This window comes from Aspergillus neoniger (assembly GCF_003184625.1).
Source record: "Aspergillus neoniger CBS 115656 unplaced genomic scaffold BO87scaffold_31, whole genome shotgun sequence".
NCBI classification, from domain to species: Eukaryota; Fungi; Ascomycota; class Eurotiomycetes; order Eurotiales; family Aspergillaceae; genus Aspergillus; species Aspergillus neoniger.
Window position 1 is genome coordinate 25035 of NW_020291159.1, and position 12136 is coordinate 37170.

General features: G+C 48.9%; 6 protein-coding genes and 1 non-coding gene across 7 annotated transcripts; 2 read left to right on the top strand and 5 right to left on the bottom strand.

The window, feature by feature from the left end:
* Nucleotides 1-672: 672 nt before the first annotated feature.
* On the bottom strand, nucleotides 673-2658 carry BO87DRAFT_379197 (sugar transporter family protein). The gene is made up of 3 exons (XM_025623975.1): nucleotides 2239-2658; nucleotides 1498-2172; nucleotides 673-1435 (listed from the first exon to the last, which is right to left on the bottom strand). The coding sequence occupies exons 1-3, from the start codon at nucleotides 2446-2448 to the stop codon at nucleotides 782-784; spliced, it is 1539 nt and encodes a 512-aa protein (XP_025476518.1). The 5' UTR covers nucleotides 2449-2658; the 3' UTR covers nucleotides 673-781.
* Nucleotides 2659-2797: 139 nt separating this feature from the next.
* On the bottom strand, nucleotides 2798-3599 carry BO87DRAFT_315885 (uncharacterized protein; the record flags this gene model as incomplete). The annotated part of the gene is made up of 5 exons (XM_025619716.1): nucleotides 2798-2884; nucleotides 2928-2997; nucleotides 3037-3190; nucleotides 3343-3402; nucleotides 3482-3599. Coding segments are annotated over 5 exons (489 nt in total), but the record flags the coding sequence as incomplete, so codon positions are not given.
* A 376-nt stretch (nucleotides 3600-3975) lies between these two features.
* On the bottom strand, nucleotides 3976-5353 carry BO87DRAFT_315726 (reverse prenyltransferase; the record flags this gene model as incomplete). Its single annotated transcript, XM_025619706.1, has 2 exons — nucleotides 3976-4087; nucleotides 4140-5353. 2 exons carry the CDS (start codon nucleotides 5351-5353, stop codon nucleotides 3976-3978), a joined length of 1326 nt encoding a protein of 441 aa, XP_025476520.1.
* Nucleotides 5354-5932: 579 nt separating this feature from the next.
* ftmC (cytochrome P450 monooxygenase ftmC) lies at nucleotides 5933-8784 on the top strand. The gene is made up of 6 exons (XM_025618091.1): nucleotides 5933-6186; nucleotides 6256-7285; nucleotides 7345-7466; nucleotides 7525-7823; nucleotides 7878-7979; nucleotides 8396-8784. The coding sequence occupies exons 2-6, from the start codon at nucleotides 6371-6373 to the stop codon at nucleotides 8617-8619; spliced, it is 1662 nt and encodes a 553-aa protein (XP_025476521.1). The 5' UTR covers nucleotides 5933-6186; nucleotides 6256-6370; the 3' UTR covers nucleotides 8620-8784.
* Nucleotides 8785-8949: 165 nt separating this feature from the next.
* Nucleotides 8950-9701, bottom strand: BO87DRAFT_461664 (uncharacterized protein; the record flags this gene model as incomplete). Its single annotated transcript, XM_025629110.1, has 3 exons — nucleotides 8950-9466; nucleotides 9540-9609; nucleotides 9686-9701. The coding sequence occupies 3 exons, from the start codon at nucleotides 9699-9701 to the stop codon at nucleotides 8950-8952; spliced, it is 603 nt and encodes a 200-aa protein (XP_025476522.1).
* A 607-nt stretch (nucleotides 9702-10308) lies between these two features.
* On the top strand, nucleotides 10309-11202 carry BO87DRAFT_341110 (putative glutamine-serine rich protein MS8). The gene is made up of 3 exons (XM_025620684.1): nucleotides 10309-10544; nucleotides 10634-11007; nucleotides 11064-11202. The coding sequence occupies exons 1-3, from the start codon at nucleotides 10377-10379 to the stop codon at nucleotides 11164-11166; spliced, it is 645 nt and encodes a 214-aa protein (XP_025476523.1). The 5' UTR covers nucleotides 10309-10376; the 3' UTR covers nucleotides 11167-11202.
* Nucleotides 11203-11928: 726 nt separating this feature from the next.
* On the bottom strand, nucleotides 11929-11999 carry BO87DRAFT_t207. The gene has a single exon. It is a non-coding gene; the product is annotated as a tRNA-Gly (tRNA).
* Between the last annotated feature and the right edge of the window lie 137 nt (nucleotides 12000-12136).

The window sequence follows — 12136 nt, forward strand, 5'->3', positions numbered from 1 at the left end:
TTGCGATGCCAATGTCCGAAAGTGGATCCATTTTTCCTTTGATCTCGATCTAAACTCAAACAACTAGCTATTCCTACTGGTATTCTATACAAATAATTCGTTGGTCATGGTTTCCTACGAGTAGAAAGTATATTTCCAACGTGCATTACAGGACTGTCTGTCAGCATCCCGGTTCACTGCATTGGAATGAATGCAGTTTAGTTCCAATCCGTGCGGGGTTGGCTGGTTGGTTGCCTAAGGAAGAATCTCCTGACCGGCTGGCTGTATAAAAGGGTCTGTGTGCCCCAGGGGAAAAGACCACTATTCGAACATTTTTGCTTACTTCCTGCCATCAACATTATCTATAGTTTAGTAAGTTAAAGCTTTCTTTGCCACTCAATAAGAGATGATTACAATGATGAGCCTCCATCTTGAACCCGGTGATCGGTCCCAAAGGGGATTGATGAGCATCGATTATTAAGCAGATTCTGATGTCTTTCTTACTTCTTCTACAATCAACATCGGTTGTGATTGTACCAGTGCCTGGACTAATGATATCGATTACCATGATTTAGGTATCTGCGACATCTCCACTGATCTGTTCTGTGTCATAGACTCTACAACGCGATAGGATGTTGGGCCAGGTGGAGTGAGACATCTCGGGACGCAGTCAAACAATGTACTAAGCCAACAAACATAGCGTATAATCTCATGCATTGCGATCGGCTATATAACATAATGAATATCACTCTTCTCATCACATCATAACATCATCAGCAGTACAGCTAATCAACAGATCGAATCAACCCTCCACCATCCTCGACGTGCCCTTCTCTGGATCACCCTCTACCTCCACCTCCCCATCCGTTCCCCGTTGTGCCGCCACGACCGCCATATCACCATCATGCGCGACATCAAACTTGCGACCTAGGCGCTCGGGGCCGATCAGCGTCACCAAGATCGTATATCCATACACACAGCCCATAAAGATACAAATGACCTTGCCATACTGGTACCGCTTGGTACCCTCCTCTGTGGGGGGCAAGGGAAACCGTTCCCCGATCGTGGACTCGATCGTCGAACTAGCCGACGAGACGAGGTTGCCCAGCTGGTAGGCCGTACCCACCGCGAAGGTGCGGATAGCACCCGGCGACAGCTCCATCAGGTGGATGGGGATGACACCCCATGCGCCTTGCACGCAGAATTGTTCAAAGAAGGCAGCGGCCATAACGCTGTGGTTCGTGACAAAAGTGTAGGGGTAGAGGAGCGCGCCGCCAATAATGCAAATGAAGACGATGGAGAAGCGGCGACCAAAGATCTGACTGGCCCAGCCGCACGTAGTACCTCCGGTCAGGGCGCCGAGGTTGGCGACGACCTGGGTAACAGTAACGGCATCGGCGGAGAAGTTGAATTGGTTTTCAAGCATGGTTGGGTAGAGATCTTGGGAGCCGTGAGACTGGGGTTTGGTTAGTGATGCTGAATAGACTAAATTGAGTAAGAGTATGCATCCAAACGTACCATGAAGTTGAAGCCAGCCATGAGCAAGACCAGATAGATCAGAAGCAGCCAATGTCTCTTCAAGGCCGTATTACCCTCGGACAAGAATGTTGTAGTCACTCCACCGCGAACATGCTCTCGAGTGGCCTGGCGCTGAAGGAAAGTATCGGTCTCCGGCAGGAACATCCGGTAGATGATGATTAGCACGGGCGGACAGGCCCCAAACCAGTAGAGCGGTCGCCACCCATGAGAGGTGGTATTGACTAGGCCGCGTGCAAATGCGGTAGCCAGCAAGTATCCAAACGCATATCCCTGCTGCAGCAAGCCAGACACGATACCGCGCGCCTCCATGGGACAGTCCTCGAGCGCGGTCGCCGCGGCATTGCCGTACAACCCACCCATGGCGATTCCAAAGAGAGCGCGACAAGCCAAAAATTGTTTGTAGGTCTGACAGAAACCCGTACCCAGTTCCAATACGACAAACAAGAGGTTATTAACGATAAAGGGCCACTTGCGACCCCAGCGATCGGCAGCGACTCCAAAGGTAATGGCGCCCACGGAGCGGAGCATCAGCACCAAGGTGATGCCCCAGGTGATGTCGGTGACGGATTTGTCGAATGTCTTTGCAAGATCGGTGGCAGTCAAGGACACGGTGAAGAAATCGAAGGCATCCCAAGTCCAGCCGGCAAAAGCAACCTAGAACCGCGGTTAGTCATGGCGCAAGAAGAGTGTCCGGCGTTTGAGGTTTGGGATGAAACATACCCCAAAAAAGAGCCATTGCTTCCGATTGAGGAGCATGAGCGCTTTGAATGGATTGGGAGCTGGGTTCATAGGAGGCACCAAGGTTGTAAGACGAGTGGTCATGTACTTGATGGGACTCATCGTGGGCTGCTCATCCTCGTCAGCAGCTGACAGCTGGACGGGAACGGGCACCCCCGTCGAGGGTTTGTCCCCTTCGTAGTAGTGGGACATGGTGGAAGAAGGGAGGAAAAGAACCACGGCGAGAGCGCGTCTACGAGCGCTGCGCGGTTGGGTAAGGAAGAGAAAGGGATGGCCTGGTCGGAGAAAAAAAAAAAGAAACGAACAAGCCATGACTGGCGGGGAGCAGGCTTTTATGCCCCGATTATCGGGCAGAAGGACGAAGCCCGTGAAATTGGAACAGAAAGCCGACGACGGTGAGCATGGCCGGACAGATGCCGATCCCTCCCATGACGAGCAGGAGGAAGATGCATCTTCCGGAACAGATGGGTCCCGTCAAGTCATCTGGGGAAGCTTTGGAAAGCTAGAGAGGAACAGAAAGCAACGAGAGAGGTTGGAAAGCTTAACGCCGCCCCTCAACCAGAGTTTCTGGGCAAATGGTAAATGACCAGGGGATTTCCTTAGTCAGGCCGGATGTTATCATCACGCTCTAGCACTGCTTGTTGTTCCTTTGTCTTCGTTTGTATGAGCACTTTATTTATTTTTCGACACATCGTTCGCCATGTCAATTGCTCATCTGATGTCATCGAGTGATCTGAGAGCCTACTGCCTTTATTCCTTTTTGTGAAAGAGTGTTATAACTCTCTTTTTGTGTGTGTGTGTGTGTGTGTTTCCCCCGCCAAGATTTCCCCAGATTTACTGCCAAGCGGCTCTCCAGCTCCAACTCCACCAGCCAAGCCCGCCTTGTCGCGGCTTGTCTCTTTCTCCCTCTTCTTGTTTCTTCCCCAGATCTGGGCTTCCATCTATGAAAAAGTCTCCATGGTATTCTCTGTTCTACCTCCTGTTTTTTACGCCGCAATATAATGGCTGCACAGGGTCCCATCAACTCTAAATCAATTCCAGACCGCCAATGGCCGCCGGGGTAAGCGAACAACCCAAACCCTCAACCCCCGGCCGTGCGTGGCTCCATCGCGGGGTAAAACCCCGAGCTATCCTTTACCCTTAGTTCTATCTAGTTCTATCTAGTCCCAGACTACCAACTCGCCTAGTAAACTTTTTACTCTCCCACTGGCATCCCGTCAGCCACCAACTTGCTCGCCAGGTTTTTCTCCCAACGAATCAATGGTTCTCGGCCCGGACACGAGACCCAGTTCGTTCCATCCCAAGAATCCTTCTGCGCGCGGATTTTGTCCGAGCGCCCCTCCCTCGTTGGCCGGATTACAATTTTTTCTTCCTTCCCTCCCATGCTACCTGTCTTATCCATCGCTTCTCAGCTCCGCGGGGGTCCCATGGGGTGAATCTGTCCCCATCTCGGCTCTGGTCAGCTGGTACCGCACGATAGCCGGACGGTAGCCAATCCCCGCCGAGTGGAAAAGAAATTGGCCACCGTCTTACTTAGGAAGTAGCCTATATCCCTCTCTGGGGTCCTAACCCTGCTTTGACTCACCGGTGTGGTGGTCGCACAGAACGCCTAGATGTCCGCCGGATGGTCACTTACGCGTACGATTTTGTTTATGCAATAGTTCAGTTCATAGTAATACCCTTGTGCGATGTTCATGATGATGATTCCAAGACTCGATTCTAGGCCAGGCTGGAGTGATAGTACACACTCACGTAGACCCCCGCCTGGCTGGTATACGCTAGTGACACCCACGAGTGAAGCCGGGCAGACTGCTCGAGGTCATCATCCGGGCTGTCATCAACGTCAGTCGGAATAATTGTAATCGGGAAAGGGCAGAACTCACAACAGATACTGCACGTTAGCCACATAGCTCCGAGCCTCGTCCGCCCATCCGAGCGAGTCAAAGAAGCGCGCCAGCGTCTTGGCCACGAACATGTCGTTCCTCCCAAGAAGAGGGAGGTACAGCTTCGGGATGGGCTCGTCGCGGCCCGGTCGGATCTCATAGTTCCACATCAGTATTGGCGCCTTAGAAGGATGTTGTCCTTGTTGACCGTTGCCCTCCAGCAATTCCCATAGCCGTCGGACCAACTCCAGGCCTTGCGTCGTAGCCGAATCCTTCAGCCTTCCACCCATGGTCCATACCTCCTTAACCTTTTCCATCCTTAAATCTCCAAGTACCCCGTAAACCTTGATTCGGGACTTGGCCGAATCGACAAAGTCCCAAGCCAGGTATGTGTACTCATTGAATCCCCCGCCTTCCTCCATGTACACAATCACCTTCTGAACTGCCTCACTGTCTCTTCTCTCTGCCGTCACATTCAGCTGGTTCAACGAATCACGGAGTAATCGTTGCATAGGCAAGCCAGATGCCTTCTCCTTCAGTCTGAGAAAAACATACCCCTTCGTATCCACACTAGCTGCCCCAACCCTCTCAAAGGTGAACCCTATATTATACATCGACTGCACTGAGTCCCTCTTAAACTCCCCTTGTTTCACCTTCAATGTTTCCATCTCAGTGATCCCAAAATCCCTAACAAAATGATGGTACAGCATGCGGTCAAGTCCTCCCAATTTAGACAGTCGACCAACCAACCGCTCCGTAGCAGTCTGATTGAATCGATCGTTGGATGTTCCCGCGAACTCACAGATCGGCTCAATGCCCACACGAACAGTCGATGCATGGTGATCCTGAAAATTAACGCTCATCTCAATCGGCAGATCGGTATAGGTCATAACGCTTGGCCAGCGCTGCGGATACGGTCCGAGAGCGGGGACAATGTGATTCCGCGCGAAGAGTAGATATTCGAATTGCATAGGCACAGAGTAGCCTGTTATTTGCAGCAGCCGACCAAGGAGTGGGCCAATGTTCCGCCACCAGGACGATTCGGCGCCATTGGTTGACGTTTGGTATTTCACGATGATATCCCATGGTTTGTGGGTTGACTGGGCGTCGGTGCCAGCGTCCGCCTTCTGATTTTCAGGTAAATCGTCAGGTGGTGATGCCTCCATACCTTTTGGATGAGATGAGGCTTCGTCCCTCAGGAAAGGTGAGGCCATTTTGGTTTCAACTATCTCTCGGAGTGATGATGCTCGCAGATCTGCTGGTCCAAGAGGTGAGTGTATTGCCCTTATACAGAAGGCAGTATGATCAAGGATTCCACCGTTTCCACTCCGAACGAGGTTGAGGAGTGTCGTACTTGTCTGTACTGCGGGCATATATGCATTCTAAACGGAAAGGCACAAGAAGGCGGGCACAAAGCCGATACCTGTGTAACCATTCAGATATGCAACGCTCTTTGAATTTCCTAACACTCCACTGCAGGTAGTAGATTTTCCGAACTCCGGTGTTACTGCCTGAAGTTTGTGGAGCGCGTTGGCGCTGAGAGACTCTGGTTTAGAGCGAATCGTGTTCCAAGAAAACATGAGGTGCTTGAAAAGACTTAATGTTTGGCCATAGAGATACTCTTCGGTAGGCGCAGAATATACTCCTTTACTGTTTATTTTGGAGAAGAAATCTTCAGGGCCTATTTAATCCCCTTAAAATAAGAGGGGGCTGGTGTGCAGATGGGTTTACAACACACAAAGATTGGACAGATGTGACACCTACCAGGAACATCGTACGACCTTAAATAACTGGCGATTGAAAAGCTCAACCTGCTATATGTCACAAGCATAGTACCAGTTCAGGCGATGTCAAGGGTGGGTACTAGCCCGCTTAAGGTACTCCAGGACCGGCGTCTAAGATTGCAGGAAACGATAGAATAACTGCGAAAAAGGAATCCCAGATTCAGGGCCCATACATGTCCTGCTCGGGTTTCTCCGCTTCATGCGACTGTGAGAGCAGATGGACAATATTGCCGCACACTCGAAAAGACCATTCAAGGATTTGGGTAAGTCGACATCAGATTGGCATTGGTTGTACCACCGATCGAACTCATCAGAAACACTAGGCAGCATAGATACAACTTCATTGTTGCAAGCCCTTGTTGGATTAAATGTCGCTCTCTAGCAATCTCTGACATCACTAATGCCCTTCTCGTTCACAAGTTTGGCTTCAACCCTGTGGTCGTGAAGATGGAAAGCGGACTACAGCTACAAGCTGGAGCATTTATTCTAGGCGTGCTAGCTCACAGCCTCTACTTCCGCTCTGGCGAACACCATCTCTATCCGATTCGGTATCTCTACACGTATGGTGGCTTGTCGATACTAGTTGCTGCAACGAGTCATTATGCACAAAAAACCTCTTTTATTCGAGCAAGCACCGCATCTTTGAGCCTAATATCTACACATCTGCTGGGCCTATACTGCAGCCTCATCATTTACAGGGTGTTTCTTCATCCGTTGGGACGGTTTCCCGGCCCCCTAGGTGCACGTCTATCTGGGTTCTGGCTACCAGCAAAGCTTCTTCACCAACCCCTCTATCAGGTCCTCGAAGAGCTGCATAAGGAGTACGGACAATTTGTGCGCATAGGCCCATCTGATCTCTCCATAATCCACCCCGATGCCGTAAATATCATCTATGGATTCAAGTCCGCCTGCACTAAAGCGCCCTTCTATGATCTCGGTGCACCAGTGCAATCGCTACATGCACATCGGAACAGGGAATCTCATGACCAACGACGGAGAGTATGGAGTCTAGGCTTCAGCGATAAATCACTTCGAGCATACGAAAAACGCATTCAAGTCTACCGAGAAAAGCTGATCAATCTCTTAACATCAGCCGGTGATGGTCAAGCTCTTAACATCAGCAATTATCTCACATGGTACAGCTACGATGTGATGGGCGACTTAGCTTTCGGTAGAACTTTCGGCATGTTAGATGCCAGTGCCAACCACTGGGCAATACAGATATTGAATGATATGCTCAAACCGTTGGAATACTCCGTGCCTATTTGGGCCCTTCGGCTGCTGGGCTCGATACCGGGGATGAACAAGGATGCTTTGAGATATGAGGAGTTTAGCCATCAGCGCTTGAAGACGAGAATGAGGGTATTGTCTTTGAGGCTTTTCTGCTGTTTTATGCTCGGATAAATTGCTTATGGATTTAGGAAACGCCCGAAATACCCGATATCAGCTCGTCGCTGCTCGTGGAGTTGCAAGGACGAGTACCTACAAATAAAGAGTTCTATCAGTTACTTGGGGATGTTGAATTGATAATTGCAGCAGGGAGGTATGCAGCTCTTCGAATTTATTCTTTTTAGCAATACGGGCTCACAAGTGAACGATAGTGACACTACTGCAGCAGCTCTAATCACCGTCATCTACGAGCTGGCTAAACACCCAGTCCACGTAAAGATGATCCGCGAGGAGCTAAGCCTATGTGCTGTCGAGCCTGGCGGGGAGTATACGCACGAGAAAATAGCAGGCTTAAGACATCTTAATGGGTTTATCAACGAGGTGCTCCGTCTACATCCTCCAATTGGAAGCATTATTCCTAGAAAGACACCACCGGAGGGTATCATGATCGGTGGCACCTACATACCAGGAAACATGACAGTCTCTTGCCCGCAATGGGTTATTGGAAGATGTAAGTGAACAATATATTCCCTCGGTCTGACAAAGCAAATGCTCACCTTTCTAGCCGATGTCTTCTACGAGAATGCAAATCGGTTCCTTCCTGAGAGGTGGTACAAATACCCTGAGGCGATGAAGTATAAATCTGCCTATGCTCCTTTCTTACTCGGTGAGTTATATCTTTGTTGCTGAATCTGCCAATATTCTGAGGGAGGAGGCGCTACCGCCACACCAGTTAGGCTTCCTCCACACCGGCCTTCGCTCATACTACACCCTCCGCCTATCTTATAAGGTAAGATCCCATCCATGTAAGGTAAGGCTTGGGCCCTAGAAAAGGCAGGATCCTACCACCTGCTACTCTTAGGACTTTTGTTCCTGATGCATGGATTCGGTATCTCAAGTAATAGAATTTCCCCAGGTTGGGAAAGCAGTAAAACAGATCGAAGAGGCTATGTCTTAAATGGATGGGATCTTACCTTATAAGATAGGCGGAGGGTGTGGCATGAGCGAAGGCCGGTGTGGAGGAAGCCTAGCGCGTCTGCCTATTCTGATCACGCCTGTAAATGCGAATCTGACTATTTCAAGGCCCCTACGCATGCATCGGCAAGCCGCTAGCACTCATGAACATGAGGACAACTGTTGCCCGTATAACAATGACATTTGATTTGCAATTGCCATCGAACGATGACGGCACATTGCTCGATAAAAATATGAGGGAACATTTCTCTAGCTACGTCGAAGGCGTCTACATCCTCTTCAAGAACTTGCAGACAAATCAATCGTCAAGACAAAGGGTCAAATATATATGAATTTGATCTATCTAGATCTCAAGGGGCTGGGTGGTTGGTTGGTTGGTTGGAAGAGGTGAAGGTCGGAGACCACGCAGGAAGAAGAGGCGAAGGATCAGCTGACAGCTGCCTGGAAACGTGCAGAAGCGTCTTGTTGTTTGTAAGTGTCTGATAACAAAGATGATCTAAGTACATGCAGTAAAACGGGTGAAGAAGATGTTGTGCTCGAGACCTCCCTCCCAAATGGGAAGGTGCCCGTGGCATATTGAGCACTAACTCTGCACTGGATAATTCGATTCACGAATTCAGTCCCATAAAACCAGCCATCATGTAAAAGGCGGTATCAGTCTTTTACACGAGACCCTTGATTTCCGAGACAGCGGACTTGATCTTCTCGTCTAACTCTTTCGATAACTTGTAGTCAGGGGCAAACGACTCTTGGCGTTCAGAGTCATGGCGTTCCAGAGCATCCACTAAAGCTTTCCGAGCAGTGTCCCATTGTTCCGTCTTAATTTGAAGAGCTTCGTGGTGTTCTCGCTCAAGTTCTTTTAGTCGGGTAATCTCTTCTCTCAGTTCCTTTTTCCTCAACTTTTGTCCTTCGGTAAGGTCCCTTGTGGGGGGTAAAACCCCCTCTGGGATAACTACACCAGCATCCTCGACATCAGCCAATCGCTTCTCGTCCGGCTCTATCTCGGTCTTATATGACTCATCGAGAGCGGCAAGTTGGTCTACCAACTCCTTGTGCGAGGAAGTCCATTCATCTTTTTTTCGGTTGTATTCTTCACGATATTCATCCTCCAACAACTTCAATCTATGAAGTTCATCGCGCAGCTCTTTCTTCCGTAGCTTTTGTGCTGGTGTAAGCAGTCTGGTTACTGGCATAACAGTATGTTATCAGATCAATCATAATCAGACATAATCTTCTAATATAGAGAACTTACTTTAGACCGCTCGAGCTGTGCCCGAGTGGGCCCGCGAGGTGTGGGAGCAGCAGCGGCGGCTCGGGAATGTCTTTGGCAAATTGTCAGTAATGTATGTAATTGTCTTGAGAGAAGAACAGAAGATCGACACTCTTCTCGCTCATCACCAGAGTCAGAGTCCATCATGAGATAACTTACTACGTATTTTGATATGGGGGGGAAGGCAGGTTGTAGATGGCGAAGAGGAGAAGAGAAGAAAAGAGAAGGAGAAGACGAGGGAGAATTATATAGAAGATTGTGGGCCCTATACCCTGATATCCCAAAAGGGTCTGGTCACGCTTCACACAAGGTGAGTGAATATAAGAAGGGTTGTCAATACAATTTACCATATTTGGATTCAGGCATCGGTCATTAATATGGTAATCGATACGAGACATACAGTCGACACGGGAGTAGCGAGATGCGTTCTTGAAAACAAAGTGAATTTCAGATAATTCACAAGCAAAACGGTGATGAGGTTAAGGACTCCGTTGCAAGGAAGCGTCCTTCAGGTATTCTAGCCAAAGAAGTGAGTATCCTCCCTAATTCTTCATATCACTCATTCTTTTTCGCACAAAGCCAGAGGATACCTGTCTTTTTTGTGTATAGGCCGTAAAGGTCTGTGTCACGAAGCAACGTAAGTCTTAGTAAGACCGGCAAGTGCAATGGTAAATGGGACAAAGAGGCAACCACATGACTACCTAGCCTCTCCCTCTTAGCATCGTCAATTTTGTGTGCCTCATTAGATCATATTGCACTACGTGCTGCATCACTTCTTAAGCCCTTTGGGCGACAGCATCGATATCCATACTACCCATTATGTCGGATTCATCCCGCCAATATCATTACAACAACCAGTACGATGACCCACAGAACTGCTATGGCCAGCAAGCTGCTGGATATAGTTACGGAGATACTCCTGGCAATTACCCTTCAGCGCAATACCAGCAAGGACAGCCTTCGCAGTACGCATACACTCAGGCTCCCGTATGTCTATCCAATATTGCCAATCCCGTATGCGCATGCCTCATGGGTCGTAGATAATCCGTGGAGATAGCAGCAAGCTAATTTGTTAGCCTACCATTAATCAATATGTGAATACATCCCCTGGCAGTCATCCTGCACAATATCAGCAAAGCTATGCACCTTCCTACGACGCAAGGCATTCAGATGGACATCGGCATGAGCAACCCACGTCCATGAGTTATGAGCAAAGCTCATCTTATCCACCACAGACTCAGCATCAGCAAGGCCAGAAGGTGTCTTACTATCAGACGCAGTCAGAGCCTGTTCCTACTACAAACACATCCGGAGGTAAAAAGTGGTTTGCACCGAATGTAGCCGGCATCATTAGTGGGGGCGCTTTAGATCACAAGCTGGGAGGTGGGATGCTGGGTGTTGCAGGAGGTGCATTGGCAGGCGCTGCAGGCATGGAAATCGCAAGTAAACTGCAAGTCTGCCTGTGATGATGGCTGGCATACGTACGCTGACATGTGCTTTCCCCAGACGCAAGAGGCATAAGAAGAAACACTATGGCAAGACTTTCCGTCGTTCAAGCTCCAGTTCCAGCTCAAGCTCGAGTTCAAGTTCCTCTAGTGATGGCGATTAGTTTCGTGTGGTTCGCACCTTTATCCTTCTATGTTCGGTTTTTATTGAATGCGCCCTCGGGTGTTTGTTATCAGTTTCCAAATCAATTCAATTCAAATTGTTATACCCGATCGAGCCGTCTTCTAGCTATACAGGTGCTTCACCGATTGAAGCAAAGGATATGGCCCGGAACGCCCTCGAGCCCCTCAAATTCGCAGTAAACACACAAAGCAACGCATGCCCCAAGGTAGGAAAGTCATGGCCGTAGCAAACACAACTAAATCACAGGAAATCATAAAAGCAAGCAAAGCAAATTCATACAAAAGCAGATATAAATGAGTGGCGCAGCTGGCCAGCTATCCCGGGCTAGCCTCTGCCTGCTGCCTGCGAGCCGCATCCACCCCATTCTTCGTCGTTTATGTTCGTTATTAGTGGTAGGGCACATTTTATTGTATACGTAAACCAAATTGTCCAGTCGATAGTCAGTCCACAATGGCAGAATATTCTATATGGCATTATACGGAGAATGACTATGTAATGTTGATACATTCACTCCAGCCAGGATCGGCTACCTTTTCCAGCTGTCCAACCCAATCTCTTGAGAGCAGATAGATCAAATGCATTTGCCCCTTCGCCTTGACATGTAATGATAGAAAGGTGAGTATGTAGTAGTGTCTCATACGTTCCAGTGTAACAATGAAGGGAAAAGCTACACCATCATGACATCGTCGCAGAGGTCAGTTGGCGGAGGCAAATATAGAAAGGGGAAAAAAGAAATTCGAAATGCATCATCCGTGAATCGAACACGGGCCTCATCGATGGCAACGATGAATTCTACCACTAGACCAATGATGCTGTTCATATCTGAGCCTTCTAAATTTTGCTATATATTCCAATGCTGTCCTGAGCAGTTATCATCATACCACCACACGAATCGATCGAACAACCCATATCATTCAGTTAGCAAATGTCTCGATCTCTTGATATTTCCT